At 38.5% G+C, this 17013-nt stretch overlaps 1 protein-coding gene across 4 annotated transcripts in view; it reads left to right on the top strand.

Moving 5' to 3' along the window:
• Window positions 1-17013, top strand: part of LOC310723864 (uncharacterized protein) — an 80559-nt gene that overhangs the window by 18704 nt on the left and 44842 nt on the right. The window contains exon 3 of one of the 4 annotated variants that reach the window (XR_014532817.1): window positions 3750-4944. Coding sequence is in view for 2 of the 4 variants with exons in the window: in XM_083537289.1 (XP_083393415.1) it covers window positions 3750-5351 (1602 nt within the window). In the remaining 2 variants the exon portion in view is untranslated. Of the gene's footprint in view, window positions 1-3749; window positions 5761-17013 lie in introns of those variants that run through there. The other 3 variants (XR_014532818.1, XM_083537290.1, XM_083537289.1) reach the window with 3 other exon arrangements.

Raw genomic sequence — 17013 nt, 5'->3', positions numbered from 1 at the left:
AAACTCCTCCACCTTGAAGACATAAATATCAGGGATTTTGGAAGATTTTATACAAGTATTAAATAGTTAACCCTTTAGGCCTCGTTGTTGCGTGAGCGCAACTAATAGCCCATTGTTCTCAGGTGTTGATATTTAGCAATAGATTAAATAAAAATGGAGAAGAGTAACCATGACTAACTATACATCATTCTAAAGCTTTAAGTCTCAAGCAGCGATTTCAGATCTCTGTTTTTCAATGGAAAACGTAGAACGAATGTATTTGCTGAATTTGTGTAAGCAGTACACAATGACAACATGCATAAAAAACCGCACTACTTACATTATTATATTTCCGAATTACTTTCACATAAAAAAAACGACATATTGCTGGTAAAAAAAACCAAATATGGCTGGTAGAATATAGTGTTTAAAAACAGTTGAGACCACAAAAAAATAAATAAATTAAAAATTAAAAGAGGCAGAATCTTGGGTGGAGTCTCTACTCTCTCTGCAAGTGTCATGTTTTTTTTATGTGCCGCCTTTCATTTCAAACCTTTTCTTTCCAGCCAGTAGCATTATGGAAACAAAATGATTGATGGAAAATGTAGCCAATAAGTGCAGGATTTTAAAGATATATGTGAGGATTTTATTCTCCATGTGTATGAGTCTTAGTTTTATTACAATTTACAAACTCTTACTGCCGGAAGTAACACGTGCATAGTGACAAACCAGGAAGTGATGCAGCTCTCAGGTCAACACAAACAGCTGTTTACAGCTCGTGCTAACTGTACTTTGTTTACAATAAAACAAAGAAAACAAGGGAAAATAATGGACAATCAAAAAAGTTATCTGAGATTTGCAAAAAAAGCAGCGATGTGGAAAATATTTTTGGGGGCGGAGTAACAACAGAGACTTGGAGATCTGCATGGAGATGCGATTTTACATCTGTAAGTTACAATATACAGTTATGTTCAAAATAATAGCAGTACAATGTGACTAACCAGATTAATCCAGGTTTTTAGTATATTTTTTTATTGCTACGTGACAAACAAGTTACTAGTAGGTGCAGTAGATTCTCAGAAAACAAACAAGACCCATCATTCATGATATGCACGCTTGTAAGGCTGTGCAATTGGGCAATTAGTTGAAAGGGGTTCAAAAAAATAGCAGTGTATGCCGTTGACTGTACAAACTCAAAACTATTTTGTACAAACATTTTTATTTTTAGGATTTAGCAATCCTGTGAATCACTAAACTAATATTTAGTTGTATGACCACAGTTTTTTAAAACTGCTTCACATCTGTGTGGCATGGAGTCAACCAACTTGTGGCACCTCTCAGCTGTTATTCCACTCCATGATTCTTTAACAACATTCCACAATTCATTTACATTTCTTGGTTTTGCTTCAAAAACAGCATTTTTAATTTCACCCCACAAGTTCTCGATTGGATTAAGGTCCGGGGATTGGGCCGGCCACTCCATAACATTAATTTTGTTGGTTTGGAACCAAGACTTTGCTCATTTACTAGTGTGTTTGGGGTCATTGTCTTGTTGAAACAACCATTTCAAGGGCATGTCCTCTTCAGCATAAGGCAACATGACCTCTTTAAGTATTTTGACATATGCAAACTGGTCCATGATCCCTGGTATGCGATAAATAGGCCCAACACCATAGTAGGAGAAACATGCCCATATCATGATGCTTGCACCACCATGCTTCACTGTCTTCACTGTGTAGTGTGGCTTGAATTCAGAGTTTGGGGGTCGTCTCACAAACTGTCACAAACCGTCACAAATTGTCCTTGGACCCAAAAAGAAAAATTTTACATCAGTCCACAAAATGTTCCTCCATTTCTCTTTAGGCCAGTTGATGTGTTCTTTGGCAAATTGTAACCTCTTCTGCACATGCCTTTTTTTTAACAGAGGGACTTTGTGGGGGATTCTTGAAAATAGATTAGCTTCACACAGACGTCTTCTAACTGTCACAGTACTTACAGGTAACTCCAGACTGTCTTTGATCATCCTGGAGTTGATCATTGGCTGAGCCTTTGCCATTCTGGTGATTCTTTGATCCATTTTGATGGTTGTCTTCCGTTTTCTTCCACATCGCTGTGGTTTTGCTTTACATTTTAAGGCATTGGAGATCATTTTAGCTGAACAGCCTATAATTTTTTGCACCTCTTTATAGGTTTTCCCCTCTCCAATCAACTTTTTAATCAAAGTACGTTGTTCTTTTGAACGACCCATTTTCCTCAGGCTTTCAAATGCATGTTCAACAAGTGCTGGCTCCATCCTTAAATAGGGGCCACCTGATACACACCTGTTTTTTCACAAAATTGATGACCTCAGTGATTGAATGCCACACTGCTTTTTTTTTTAACACACCCCTTTCAACTTATTGCCCAATTGCACAGCCTTACGAGCGTGCAAATCATGAATGATGGGTCTTGTTTATTTTCTGAGAATCTACTGCACCTACTGGTAACTTGTTTGTCACGTAGCAATAAAATATATACTAGAAACCTGGATTAATCTGGTTAGTCACATTGTACTGCTATTATATTGAACATAACTGTATCTCCCTTTATAGTTTTATACGACTTTATTGGTTTTATTGCCTGTTTGTTTTTATAGGATAAATGCTTGAAAAGTGTGTGTGTGTGTGTTGTTGAGATTGGAATGGCCAGACATCAATATGAATGGCCATGGCTGTAAAACAAGAGCTTGTCTGGCTACCTGGCCATCAATATGAATGCCAAATCAACATCAATAGCCCCAAACATGTAGAACAAAAGCTTTTTATGGTCTGCAGTTTATTAATATGCAGACTGTATGAATAGAGTATGAATGATCACCTGAGTTTAGCAGGTGTCTGTCAAACAGGGGGAGGGAGAAAAGGATCAGACATAGTCTCAGATAAATGTTTGTAGGAATCTCATTTGTTATGAACAATCTTGATAACATTTGAAATATAAACTCATGAGACATGTGGCTTTCAAACCAGTGCTGTTCTGGATTGCTCCAGGACTGATTTCATATATTTATATATATATAAAAAAAAAATTATGTTCAATGCAGGAAATGTATATTTATGGGAATTCATCATCTATAACTTAATCTTTTTAAACAATATCAACTTTGATGTTTAAAGCTCAAAGTGTCTTCTTTCCAAAGATATCTAAATTGTGTATGTGGCACATTTTTATCAGGAACTGTGAACATTTAAAGTTAGGTAGAGCATTTCAGCTGTGAGTTCTAAAATTTGGGCGGGGAGGGGCGAACCAGACATAGTCTCAAATAAATGTTTGTAGGAATCTAATTTTTATGATATCTTCATTCAATTTAAAATATAAACTCATGAGACATGTGGCTTTAACCCATTATTTTTCTGGATTGCTCCAGGACTGATTTCATGTATTTATATATGAAGGAATAAAAAAATTGAATATCTTTTTGAGCAATATCAACTGTGAATAATGGACAGTAAAGCTCAAAGTGTCTTCTTTTTAAAGATATTTAAATTGTGTATGTATCCCACTTTTATCAGGAACTGTTAACATTTAAAGTTTAGTTAGAGCATTTTCAGCTGTAAGTCCCAAAATCTGTGTTGAGGCCTAACAGGTTAAAGGTTTTCTAATAGGCCTCAAAATACCTCTCATTTATCTTGTTTCAAAGCATATCGGATTACTATAGCAGACATGTCTGATAACATGCAAGACCAAATCTAAAATTATTACAGTATATTGAATCATTTTATATTGTTTTCCAGATGCACCACTGCTCAGATTGTGGAAAGAGTTTTACTAAAATTGCTGTTCTGAAAAGACACCAATGTATCCACACAGGAGAGAAGCTGTACCACTGTGAACAGTGTGGGAAGAGTTTTACTCATCAGGGTCATCTCAAATCACACCAGCGTGTCCACACAGGAGGGAAGCCCTATCACTGTGAACAGTGTGGAAAGAGTTTTACTGACTCGAGTAGTCTCAAATCACACCAGAGTATCCACACAGGAGAGAAGCCGTATCACTGTGAACAGTGTGGGAAGAGTTTTACTCAACAGAGTCATCTCAAATCACACCAGCGTATCCACACAGGAGAGAAGCCCTATCACTGTGAACAGTGTGGGAAGAGTTTTACTGACTCGAGTAATCTCAAATCACACCAGAGTATCCACACAGGAGTGAAGCCGTATCACTGTGAACAGTGTGGGAAGAGTTTTACTCAACAGTGTAATCTCAAATCACACCAGCGTATCCACACAGGAGAGAAGCCGTATCACTGTGATCAGTGTGGGAAGAGTTTTACTGACTCGAGTACTCTCAAATCACACCAGCGTATCCACACAGGAGTGAAGCCGTATTACTGTGAACAGTGTGGGAAGAGTTTTACTCAACAGATTAATCTCAAATCACACCAGCGTATCCACACAGGAGAGAAGCCGTATCACTGTGATCAGTGTGGGAAGAGTTTTACTAAACAGGATCATCTCAAATTACACCAGCGTATCCACACAGGAGTGAAGCCGTATCACTGTGAACAGTGTGGGAAGAGTTTTACTCAACAGGGTCATCTCAGATTACACCAGCGTATCCACACAGGAGAGAAGCCGTATTACTGTGAACAGTGTGGTAAGAGTTTTACTCACCCGAGTACTCTCAAATCACACCAGAGTATCCACACAGGAGAGAAGCCGTATTACTGTGAACAGTGTGGACAGAGTTTTACTGACTCGAGTAGTCTCAAATCACACCAGAGTATCCACACAGGAGAGAAGCCGTATTACTGTGATCAGTGTGGGAAGAGTTTTACTCAACAGGGTCATCTCAAATCACACCAGCGTATCCACACAGGAGAGAAGCCGTATCACTGTGAACAGTGTGGGAAGAGTTTTACTGACTCGAGTAGTCTCAAATCACACCAGCGTATCCACACAGGAGTGAAGCCGTATTACTGTGAACAGTGTGGGAAGAGTTTTACTAAACACGATAATCTCAAATCACACCAGCGTATCCACACAGGAGAGAAGCCGTATTACTGTGAACAGTGTGGGAAGAGTTTTACTAAACAGGATAATCTCAAATCACACCAGCGTATCCACACAGGAGATAAGCCGTATTACTGTGAACAGTGTGGAAAGAGTTTTACTGACTCGAGTAGTCTCAAATCACACCAGCGTATCCACACAGGAGTGAAGCTGTATCACTGTGAACAGTGTGGGAAGAGTTTTACTCATCAGAGTTATCTCAAATCACACCAGCGTGTCCACACAGGAGAGAAGCCGTATTACTGTGATCAGTGTGGGAAGTGTTTTAATCATCAGAGTAATCTCAAAAGACACCAGCGTATCCACACAGGACAGAAGCCGTAACAGTGTGGGAAGAGTTTTACTCAGCAGGGTAGTCTCAGAATACACCAGCGTATCCACACAGGAGTGAAGTCATATCCCTGTGAACAGTGTGGGAAGAGTTTTAGTGCTCGGACTGTCCTTCTCAGCCACCAGCAGAGTCATACAGGACAGAAGCTGTACCTCTGTGGACAGTGTGGACGGAGCTATGTTTATCAACACTCATTAACGAACCACAAGTGCTCTAACATACAACCATAAAACAAATCATCTTCTTAAATTTCTTATTTGAAGGGATGTAAAGGGAAATTGTACAGTAAATATCGGGGGAACTTTTAAATTGTAATGTTAATTTTAATTCGCTCTAACAAACTGGACACCTTTCCAAGCCATCAGAACATTGTTGGTCAATCTACAGTTACACTACAACGGCTTCCAAGTGGATTATTCTAAATGGACTGTATGAGTCTCGGTGTCATTAAAAACGTCTTCAGGAACATTTTTTTGTGATTATCTCATGAACAGTTCACTTATTTTTCTCTTGCTATTGTTTGTTAACTTATACTTTAATTTTTTCTAAGAAAGAAAATAGAAATGCTGGTGATAGAAACAATGTTTTGATTCTATATCATAGATGATTATTAAGTATCAACAAATCATCATTGTTATTTACTAAATTAAATTCCAGTTATTAACAAAATTCTATTATACAGAAAGAATAAAATGGAAAGCAAACAACTTTATTGTGGGAGCATTAAAATCTGTGTTTCCAGGGTCCAACTGTGACACTCAGTAACTTCAGGAGTCTCAGTCTAGAATTGTATGCAGTTCTCACTGCTCTGAATACAAGAACACCCGAGCTTCATCACCAAATGGAAATAAAAGTTAATTAATAACCAAAATAACTAAAATCTAATGGATATTTACACTACATGCTGCAAACGAACATTACGTGTGCATACAAATTTTAGACAACTAATTTCCACTTAAATATAAAGAAAATGGTACAATGTGCTTTTTGACCAAGTTAATATGGTTCATTTAAATGTATAGTATAAGCAAACATTACAGGTTTGAATATGTGTGCAGCTCAGTGTTGCAAAAACTAAATAATACAGATTTACTTGTATATAAATACACTTTTGCTCCACTATTACATTAGGATTAGTTAACACACTGAAATACCTTATACAAATTGCACAGAGTGGGTAGTTTATTAGTACTATTTATCTACATTATATGGGCATCATGTGGGCATGGGGGCAGAGTGGGCACTGTGATGGGCTGCCAGTTTAGTCAGGGTTGTGAGCCCCAGTTAGGATGCCCATTTTGTTTATTCGAGGGCCCTGTATGGGCCACATCTGGGCTATATTTAGCTATATTATTCAATTGATGATAAATTCAATTGATATGTTTTTGCGTGTTTTATATGATCGAAACAAACATTTTATATATCAACAATAACATAGTACGACCTTTAGTAAAAAAAAAAAAAAAGAAAAGAAAAAATCGCTTGTGCAGCTCACAGAGTCTCTCATTGGCTCCTGTGTTCCCGCCTTCTCATTCTGAAGAAATGGTCATCACTCACTACCACTGATCACCTGACCTGACCTGGATGACCTGACCTGACCTGACATCTCTGTCACGGTAAGAAATTTCATTTAATGTATTCTTCTGAAGATTTGTGGTAATTAAAGTTACAGGCACGATATAAAAAAGGTAAGTGTGGAGAGTGAACTGGTTTACCTCAGAGATAATCTCCTGTGGAAAACTGAACATTCTTAATGATTAGCAGATAACTAGGACATTGTCTACTAAAATGTAGAAAATAACAACTTCTCAAACCGTTTTCACCCGTGTTTTCTCCATAAAGTGTCCTCATAATAACAGGAGGGTGAAACAGTAAAAGCACTGTGGAGTAATCTTTCTCTTTCACTACCTTTATAACATGTGTATATACAATACACAGAGAAAAGCTCTGAGGAGATTGTGACAATACTTAACATTAATTTAATGTGATTTAGGTGAAATAGGTAGAGGTGATAAAAAACGTTCATATTTATATCATTTCTAAACATTACTAAAAATATGATACGTTATGATTACGTTAAAGATAATAAACGTCATTTTGCTCAGTTCATAAAGTCAGTCAGATCAGTTAACAGTTTGGGCAAATGGTGGATTAGAGGGTGTTTACAACCTTGTGATTTTTTTTGTCTTTTTTCTTTTTTTTTTTCTTTTTGACTGATAGTCTTATTCTCATGTAAATTGCATGCATACAAATAATGGGTTGTGCCCTGGTTGATGCAGTAGCATGCTCTACTTTATATACATTTTTTTCTTAACAAGAAGCCTAAAGCAGAACCGTTTGCTGAAAACTGTCAGTAAGAAAGAGCTGGAGAAAGCGCTTGGTAAATGGTTCACAAATGCAAGAGACAGAAGGCAACCGTGCTTTGAGAGCCCAGTGGGACCATGATCAGAGGGCAGTACAGCCGGAGGTCATATAAGTCATATAACCTATAGCTAGGGCTGCACAATTAATAATATTTTATCCCGATCACTGTTTTTGCCTCTGTTTAATTAAAGGAATACTCCACCCTGAGATGAAAAAATATCTTATAAATTACTTATCCTCAAGGCATCCTATACAGTGGCTGAGAGAGCTCAACGTGCTGCAACTTGAGAAAACACATGCAAATAGAAAAAAAACACCAGCAAATAAAAAAAACCCAACCTTATCAGTTTGACAACACGTGCTGCAAATCCTCACAACACAACCAAACACAGAAACACGCTGCAAATCCTCACAACACAACCAAACACAGAAACACACTGCAAATCCTCACAACACAACCAAATAGCACAGATCACAAAAGAAATGTTTCAAGGGGACCACAACAAGTGAGAAACCCGTCTGGAACTGCTTATTGTTTAATTTTTATTCGTCAGTGGTGTTGATGTGTGTCGATGACCTGTAAGGTGAGTTGTTTGTTTATTTTATCATTGTTTGTTTATGATTCCTTGGCCTTTTGTATATTATTATCCTAAATAATCTGATGAAATACACAATTAACTGTAAAACGTTATTATGTTAACTGGCAAAGCCAAGGAAATCATGATCAGGATGTTAAAATAAACAAAAAACTCACCTTTCAGATCATCAACAACACCACTGATCAATAGACACTGAACAAGCAGTCCCGGGGTCGTCACTTGTTCAGGTCCCCATGAAACATTTATTTTGTGGTCTGTGCTGTTTGCAGTGTAAATGAATTGGTTGTGTTGTGAGGATTTGCAGGACGTTTCTGTATTTAGTTGCGTTGTGAGGATTTGCAGCACGTGTTGTTTAGCTGATGAAGATGTTTTCTTAATTTGCTGGTGTTTTTTCTATTTGCATATGTTTTCTTCAGTTGCAGTGCGTTGAACTTTCTGGTCCACCGTGATCCGAGGTGTGACTTACATCTTTCAGCTGATCAGAATCATTGTTCAATCACTGGATTTTGGCAAAAGCCAAATATTAGTTTGAGTCAAGTTCAGACGCAAGGTTGATATTTTAATTGTTACATTCATAAGTTTTGGATTCCGTGACTGGTCCCCCGGCATAATTTATTACTGTGTGAGGCAGAGGTGGAAACAAATTCACTGATGAGATTCTAGGATATGTCTTAATTATATTGATGCATGTTTTTTTTAGATGCTGCTGTAAATGGTAGTATTTTAAAATGTACTAAATTGCCTTTTCTGTCTTCTCTTTCTTTACTGTTTTGTAGGTGTGCAGCTGAGGAATCTGCATAGACCCACCAGTGAACTATTCTACATTAGTAATTCTGTTATTCCTGTTTCCTGTTTTTTTACTTGAATTAATTTAAATTAAATGTGATTTACACATTCTGAGTTGAAGTTATTTATTTTACTCAAATACTCAACCATGTAATTTTAAACATAGAGCAGCAAATACAATCAACTAATATTAGTTCTTTGTTTGGTCAGGCACAGTTTTACATTGTAACTGAGGTTTGAAATGGTTTGACAGTGGATTTTCCATAGTAAAATTAAGTACACATTAAGTTCACCCACAGAAATCAATCATGAAATTAATAAATGGGATCTAAATCTCACCCACTGTGGTCCCATAACAACCCCATAAAGGGGCCATTTGTGGGTTGACCCATGATTAAGTCATGTGGGCCCCATAAGGGTCCTTTTTGTAGCCCACGTTTGCCCCATTTTTAACACCTATTTGGGATCCAAATGGGCCCATATAAAGAACACCTATACAGGCCTCACTTAGAGCCCACCATGGACCCATCAGTCGCCCCTCTGGGCTAACACACATGGGGCCCATGTGGAGCCGAAGGACAAATTTCTCTGGGCCCCATTTGGGTTGCCCATGCAGGGCCCAAGTGACGGCCCATCAAAAACCCACATGGGGCCCACATGACAATGTTGGCTGGGTTAGAGGGTCCCGGAATTCAAGCTACTTTACTTGCATTTTGTAAAAATTACTATTTTGGAATGTATACATTTTACATTCACATGTTTTGTATCATTTTAAAGGTCTCAGTGTGATTGGAAATATTATCTCAGTCCTATATCAGACCCCAGGTTTGGGGAAATTCTGTCCTACTGACATAAGGGTTGCCCCGGAGAAGATCCTTACCAGGTGTTCTAGGTAGCATTTGGTTTATAGGTCACATCCTGTCCCAAGAAAGGGTTTGCAAAGCTTTTATCACTTTGAAATTTGGCAAAACAAGCAATCTGTAGTCAGAACTTCTCTGTGTGTCTCTATTGCCAGGTACAGTGATTCTTTAACATTTCTTTAAAAAACTGCATTGTTAAAATATTTGGTTTTATGCTGATCATGTCATGCTTCTATTATTTGTTTTAGATGTGACGAAGGCTCATGAACGGATGGAGCATAAAGCACAACGTCTGGGGGCTTCTGATTTCTGACTATCACTGATTTAGCAAGTTATAACTAAGTGGTTAAATACATTATTCTTTATGCATGAGCAAGCATTGAGAGGTTCTACTTAAAGAATATTAGTTTACTGTTATATCCTCTGACTAAGATTCGGACTGGCCAATGTGCCTCCTTGAGCAGGTATCGTTAGCCAAGCACAAGGTTCTAAGCGACTCCGGATCCATAATGAATGATTAATTGAAAAGACGGAATGCAAACAATAAGGTGATCATCTTAAATTAGAGATATTCAAGTTAAATCTTTATTATAAATTGGAGTCAGATTAGAGGTAAAAATTAGATTCATGTAACAAAGAGCAATCCATTTGAGTAATCTTTACAGCCGCGTGAAATCCGTCATTGGGCCATTGGGTGGGCACCTTACATCTTACTTAGATTTTAGTTCTGTGTTGCTTTGTGTCATTTTGTCTTGTATTATGGAGCACTTTGGTCCTTAAGAAATATTGTTTTGTTTTACTGTGTACTGCACCAACTGTACAGCATATGATTAAAATGACAATAAAAACAATTTATTTCACTGTAGGAGCTATTTTTAATTTCTTGTACAGATAGATAAATAAAAACCAAAAACCTGTGGTAAAAAAATACAAAAACAAAAAACTAACACCTGATAAAGATCTTCTCCGGGACAAATCTCACATCAGTAGGACAGAATTTTCCCCAAACCTGAGATCTTTATTTTTGGTCTGTTGTACTGATATTGTACTAAGATCATATTTCCAATCGCACTGAGACCTTTAAAATGATACCAAACATGTAAAGTTAAAATTCATACATTCTTAAATTATAATAACTACAGTATGCAAGTATAGTAGCTTGAATTCCAGGAAATTCTTAATCATCTTACCATGACCCGGTCATATCCCCAGGAGGGAAAGAGGGGGCTCAAGGATGGGTGAGTGGGCTGCTGAACAGATGTCTTCCTCTCCTCAAATTAAAGAGATCTTCTCCTCAGATTAGAAAGTTTATTGTTCTGTTGCATGGCAGTTCTCGGGGTCTGACCTCATGGAAAGATCTGACCATCCTTACAACTTCCTCAATAATTCCTGAGGAACAGGAAATGGCAGCACTGGAAAGCAAAAATCTGTAAAGCTCTGGGCAGGTTTAGATTCAGCATGTGAGCACATGTCTTACATATAATAAAGTACAAATCTATAATTATTGTAATGTTTAATAAAAAAATTTATATTTCACATTTTGTTGTGTTTTGTTTCTTTTATTAAAGTGTTGTACTTCATTTAAATCCTAAATAAAAATGTAAAGTTTAGTTAGAATGCAGCCTTATAACATCTACTGTTAAAATAAAACTTTTAACAACCTCAGTTAGTTAAAAACATCAGAAATCACACTTTGGCATTCAACACATTACAAAATAATTTAATTAAAAAAATAATTTTAATAACTCAATCCATTCAGTTTTGTTTGGTTCATTAATTTCTACTCTGTAGATTCAGTTCAAGTAACTCGGTTCAAAAGAGTTCGGTTCAATAAATTCATTAAAAAATAATAAGGTCCAGAAGAGTCGGTTCACTGGATTCGGTTCAATTGAGTCTGAATCGAAAGATTCACTGGTAAATGACTCGATTACACAGTTCTAACAAAATCTGTAACATAAAACATTCTGTCTCCTTAAAAATATTTCTTTCAGCAGTCTCACTCAAGAAAAAGAAATGTTTGTTCTGTTTGTACAAAACCAGCAGCTGGTCAGAAAGTTCCTTCTCTGTTCCTGGGTTAGTTTGAGGGGTTCACCTCAGTCAGCTTCGTCTCCGTGGTTTGGCTCGTCATCTTACATCATCGTCTCATTGTAATAAACGGTGTTCCAGCATGAAAAAACCCCTGACCTGCATATATACAGACAATAATCAGTTCCCAAACATCTCAACATTCACTGTTTCTAGTTCAATAACAGAACAAATAGCCTTCGTACAGTTCAGAGTCTGATTTGAAGTTTACATTTTATTCTAACAATATGTTTGATTGAGTTATTGCATGTAGATGATACTTTTAATAAATTTAATACTAACTTCATGCAGTTTCTCAACATAAAACCTGGATTTTATAAAAACCTTTTGACAAAATAAATTGTTTAAATGTTATTAAATCTGTACTCGTTATTTCTACATTATTTATTATATTAATTTTAATCAGCTACATTTAACTTCTGTTTCATTTATTTATATCACAAAAATTCAGCTATAATATAATTATTAATATTAATGATAATATTAATAATAATAATAATAATAATAATAATAGTAATAATAACTGCAGTTGGTCAGATTTCAGTCTTACACTGCCCTCTAGTGGCTCTGTCAGGACTTTCTTTTTACTTAAATATGTACTTCTTCTTCTTCTTCTTCTTTCGGATGCTCCCATTAGGGGTCGCCACAGCGGATCATCCGTCTCCATACCACCCTGTCCTCTATATCTGCCTCTTTTACACCAACTACCTGCATGTCTTCCCTCACCACATCCATGAACCTCCTCCTTGGCCTTCCTCTTTTCCTCCTACCTGGTGGCTCCATCTTCAGCATTTTTCTACCAATATAATTCATGTCCCTTCTCTGCACATGTCCAAACCATCTCAATCTCGCCTCCCTCACCTTGTCACCAAAACATCCTACATGTGCTGTCCCTCTAATAAACTCATTTCTAATCTTGTCACTTACAACGAAAACCTCAACATCTTCAGCTCTGCTACCTCCAGCTCCACCTCCTGTTTTTTACTCAATGCCACTGTCTCTAATCCATACAACATCGCAGGTCTCACCACAGTCCTATAAACTTTCCCTTTCATTCTTGCAGATACTCTTCTATCACAAATCACTCCTGTCACTCTTCTCCACCCACTCCACCCTGCCTGCACTCTTTTCTTTACTTCCCTAACACACTCTCCATTACTTTGCACTGTTGACCCCAGGTACCTGAACTCCTCCACCTTCTCCACCTCTTCTCCCTGCAACCGCATCACTCCACTGCCCTCCCTCTCATTCACACACATGTACTCTGTCTTACTCCTACTGACTTTCATTCCCCTTCTCTCCAGCGCATATCTCCACCTCTCCAGGCTCTTCTCAACCTGCTCTCTACTCTCACCACAAATCACAATATCATCTGCAAACATCATAGTCCAGGGAGACTCCAGTCTGACCTCGTCCGTCAACCTGTCCATCACCACTGCAAACAGGAAAGGGCTCAGGGCCGATCCTTGATGCAGTCCAACCTTCACCCTGAACCAGTCTGTCGTACCTACTGCACACTTTACTGCCGTCACACTGTCCTCATACATGTCCTGCACCACCCTCACATACTTCTCTGACACACCTGACTTCCTCATACAATACCACAACTCCTCTCTCGGCACCCTGTCGTACGCTTTCTCTAAATCCACAAATACACAATGCAGCTCCTTCTGTCCTTCTCTATACTTCTCCATCAACATCCTCAAAGCAAATAAGGCATCTGTGGTGCTCTTCCTCGGCATGAAACCATACTGTTGCTCACAGATGGTCACCTCTTCTCTCAGCCTGGCTTCCACTACTCTTTCCCATAACTTCATGGTGTGACTGATCAACTTAATTCCCCTGTAGTTACTGCAGGTCTGCACATCTCCCTTATGCTTAAAGATCGGTACCAGCACACTCCTTCTCCATTCCTCAGGCATCCTCTCCCCTTCCAGAATCCTGTTAAACAATCTGGTTAAAAACTCCACTGCCATCTCTCCTAAACATCTCCACGCTTCTACCGGTATGTCATCTGGTCCAACCGACTTTCCATTCTTCATCCTCTTAATCGCTGCTCTCACTTCCTCCTTACTAATCCTATCTACATCCTGCTTCACCAACTCCACATCCTCCAACCTTCTCTCTCTCTGATTTTCCTCATTCATCAGCTGCTCAAAATACTCCCTCCATCTTCTCAACACACTCTCCTCACTAGTCAACACATTTCCATCTTCATCCTTTATTGCTCTAACTTGCAGTACATCCTTCCCAGCTCGGTCCCTCTGCTTGACCAATCGGTATAAATCCTTTTCTCCTTCCTTAGTGTCCAACCTCTTATACAGTTCCTCATATGCCTTTTCCTTGGCTTTCGCCACATCCCTTTTAACCTGCTGCCGCATCTCCTTGTACTCCTGCCTACTCTTCTCATCACTCTGTCGATCCCACTTCTGTTTTGCCAATCTCTTTCCCCTAATGCTCTTCTGCACTTCCTCATTCCACCACCACGTCTCCTTGTCTTGCTTTCTATTTCCAGATGTCACACCAAGTACTTTTCTAGCTGCCTCCCTCATCACTCCTGCAGTAGTTGCCCAATCATCCGGCACCTCTTCACCACCACCAAGCCCCTGTCTGACCTCTTCCCTGAACCTCACACTACACTCTTCCTCCTTCAGTTTCCACCATCTTATTCTTCTTTTAAACCTTACTTTCCTCCTCTTCTTCTTCGCCTCCAAAACCATCCTACAGACCACCATCCGATGCTGTCTAGCTACACTGTCCCCCGCCAACACCTTACAGTCTCCAATCTCCTTCAGGTTGCATCTCCTACACAGAAGATAATCCACCTGTGTGCACCTTCCTCCACTCTTATACGTCACCCTATGATCCTCCTTCTTCTTAAAATACGTGTTCACCACTGCCATTTCCATCCTTTTAGCAAAATCTACCACCATCTGCCCTTCCACATTCCTCTCCTTAAAACCATACCTACCCATCACCTCCTCATCACCTCTGTTCCCTTCACCTACATGCCCATTAAAGTCTGCCCCAATCACCAATCGTTCTTTCCTAGGTACACCATCTACCACTTCATCTAATTCACTCCAGAATCTTTCTTTCTCCTCCATCTCACAGCCAACTTGTGGAGCATAGGCACTGATGACATTTATCATCATCCCTTCAACTTCCACCTTCACGATCATCACCCTATCAGAAACTCTATTCACCTCCACTACACTCTTACTGTACGCTTCCTTCAGAATCACCCCTACACCATTTCTCTTCCCATCCACACCATGATAAAACAGTTTAAACCCACCTCCAATGTTCCTGGCCTTACTCCCTTTCCACTTGGTCTCCTGAACACACAACACATCTACCTTTCTCCTCTCCATCATATTAGCTATCTCTCTCCCTTTACCCGTCATAGTACTAACATTTAAAGTACCAACCCGAACCTCTACTCTCCTACACTGCTCCTTTTCCTGCCGTCTCTGTAGACGCCTTCCTCCTCTCCTTCTCCTCCTTCGGCCAACAGTAGCCCAATTTCCACCGGTACCCTGTCGGCTAACGATACCTGTGGCGGTCGTTGTTAACCCGGGCCTCGACCGATCCGGTATGAAATTCTCATTTGTGATCCGCATATTTGATTTGGCACATGTTTTACGCTGGATGCCCTTCCTAACGCAACCCTCCCCATTTACCCGGGCTTGGGACCGGCACTAAGAGTGCACTGGCTTGTGCCCCCCTAATGGCTGGGTTTTTTACTTAAATATGTACAAATATTATTAATCGTTTTCGTTGTCTAGGTATATCAAGTTGAGGAGTCTCCCCCGTGTGGGTGGAGGAGGAACTGCTACAATTTAGAGCTGATTTGAGGTCAGATCAAGTTGAGTTCTTAGAGTAAGTTTGATTGAGTTCTAACATGTAAAAGGTACATTTAATCAATTTAGTACCACCTTCACGCAGGTTCTCAGCATAAATAGTGAATTTTATAAAAACATTTTTGGACAAAATAAATGTTATTAAATCTGTACTCGTCTTTTCTGGATCATTTAGTTTATCACATTAATATTAATCAGCTTTATTTAACTTGAATTTTATTTATTTATATTGCACTTATACACAAAAAACTTCTAGAGCTTCACCACTACATCACTCAAATACTACTGCCGTGTGTAATCTTCTAATAAACCCTAATAGTGACATGGTGTTGTATAAATAATAGTAAATGTGAATATTCCTTTCAGATAAAAATCATAAAGTGAATTTTAGGTGAATTTATGAACCACATCTGGCTTGAAAAGACTGGTGTCCAAATACATTTGACTACACAGTGTGTATCAGCTGAAAAGCAGCAGCTTCGGATCAGTCGCGTTTCCACTGGGATTCAATCTGAAAGATCACTTATGATCATATGAAATATTTTATATTATATATTATATATTTGATTACAGATCATTGGACAAGACACCTGTCAGTCAAGATATACAGGTGAATGACAGGTGTCTCGTCCAATGATCGTTAAGTTTATATTCACGAACATTTCTGCCATCTACTGGACATTGAACACTTTTTAAAATGAAGTGGAAGATTAAACAGTACTGTATGATAAAGAAGTGTTTAAATAAAGACATTTATGTGCAGGAAGACCAGATGTAATTATTCTTACTGTTTGTGTTTCATTTATAATGTGACCCAGACAGCACCTATATTTTATAGTTTCACTGGAAACAATTTAAACCGGAAAAGGTAGGTATCGTTTGTGAATGTAAACTTACCGATCATTGGATGAGACACCTGTCATTCACCTGTATATCTTGACTGACAGGTGTCTTGTCCAATGATCTGTAATTAAATATATAATATAAAATATTTCATATGATCATAAGTGATCTTTCAGATTGAATCCCAGTGGAAACGCGACTGATCCGAAGCTGCTGCTTTTCAGCTGATACACACTGTGTGGTCAAAAGTATTTG

This window comes from Silurus aristotelis (assembly GCF_946808225.1).
Source record: "Silurus aristotelis genome assembly, chromosome: 1".
NCBI lineage: Eukaryota > Metazoa > Chordata > Actinopteri > Siluriformes > Siluridae > Silurus > Silurus aristotelis.
The sequence above is the reverse complement of the archived record's forward strand: the minus strand, read 5'-3'. Positions and strand labels throughout refer to the sequence as shown.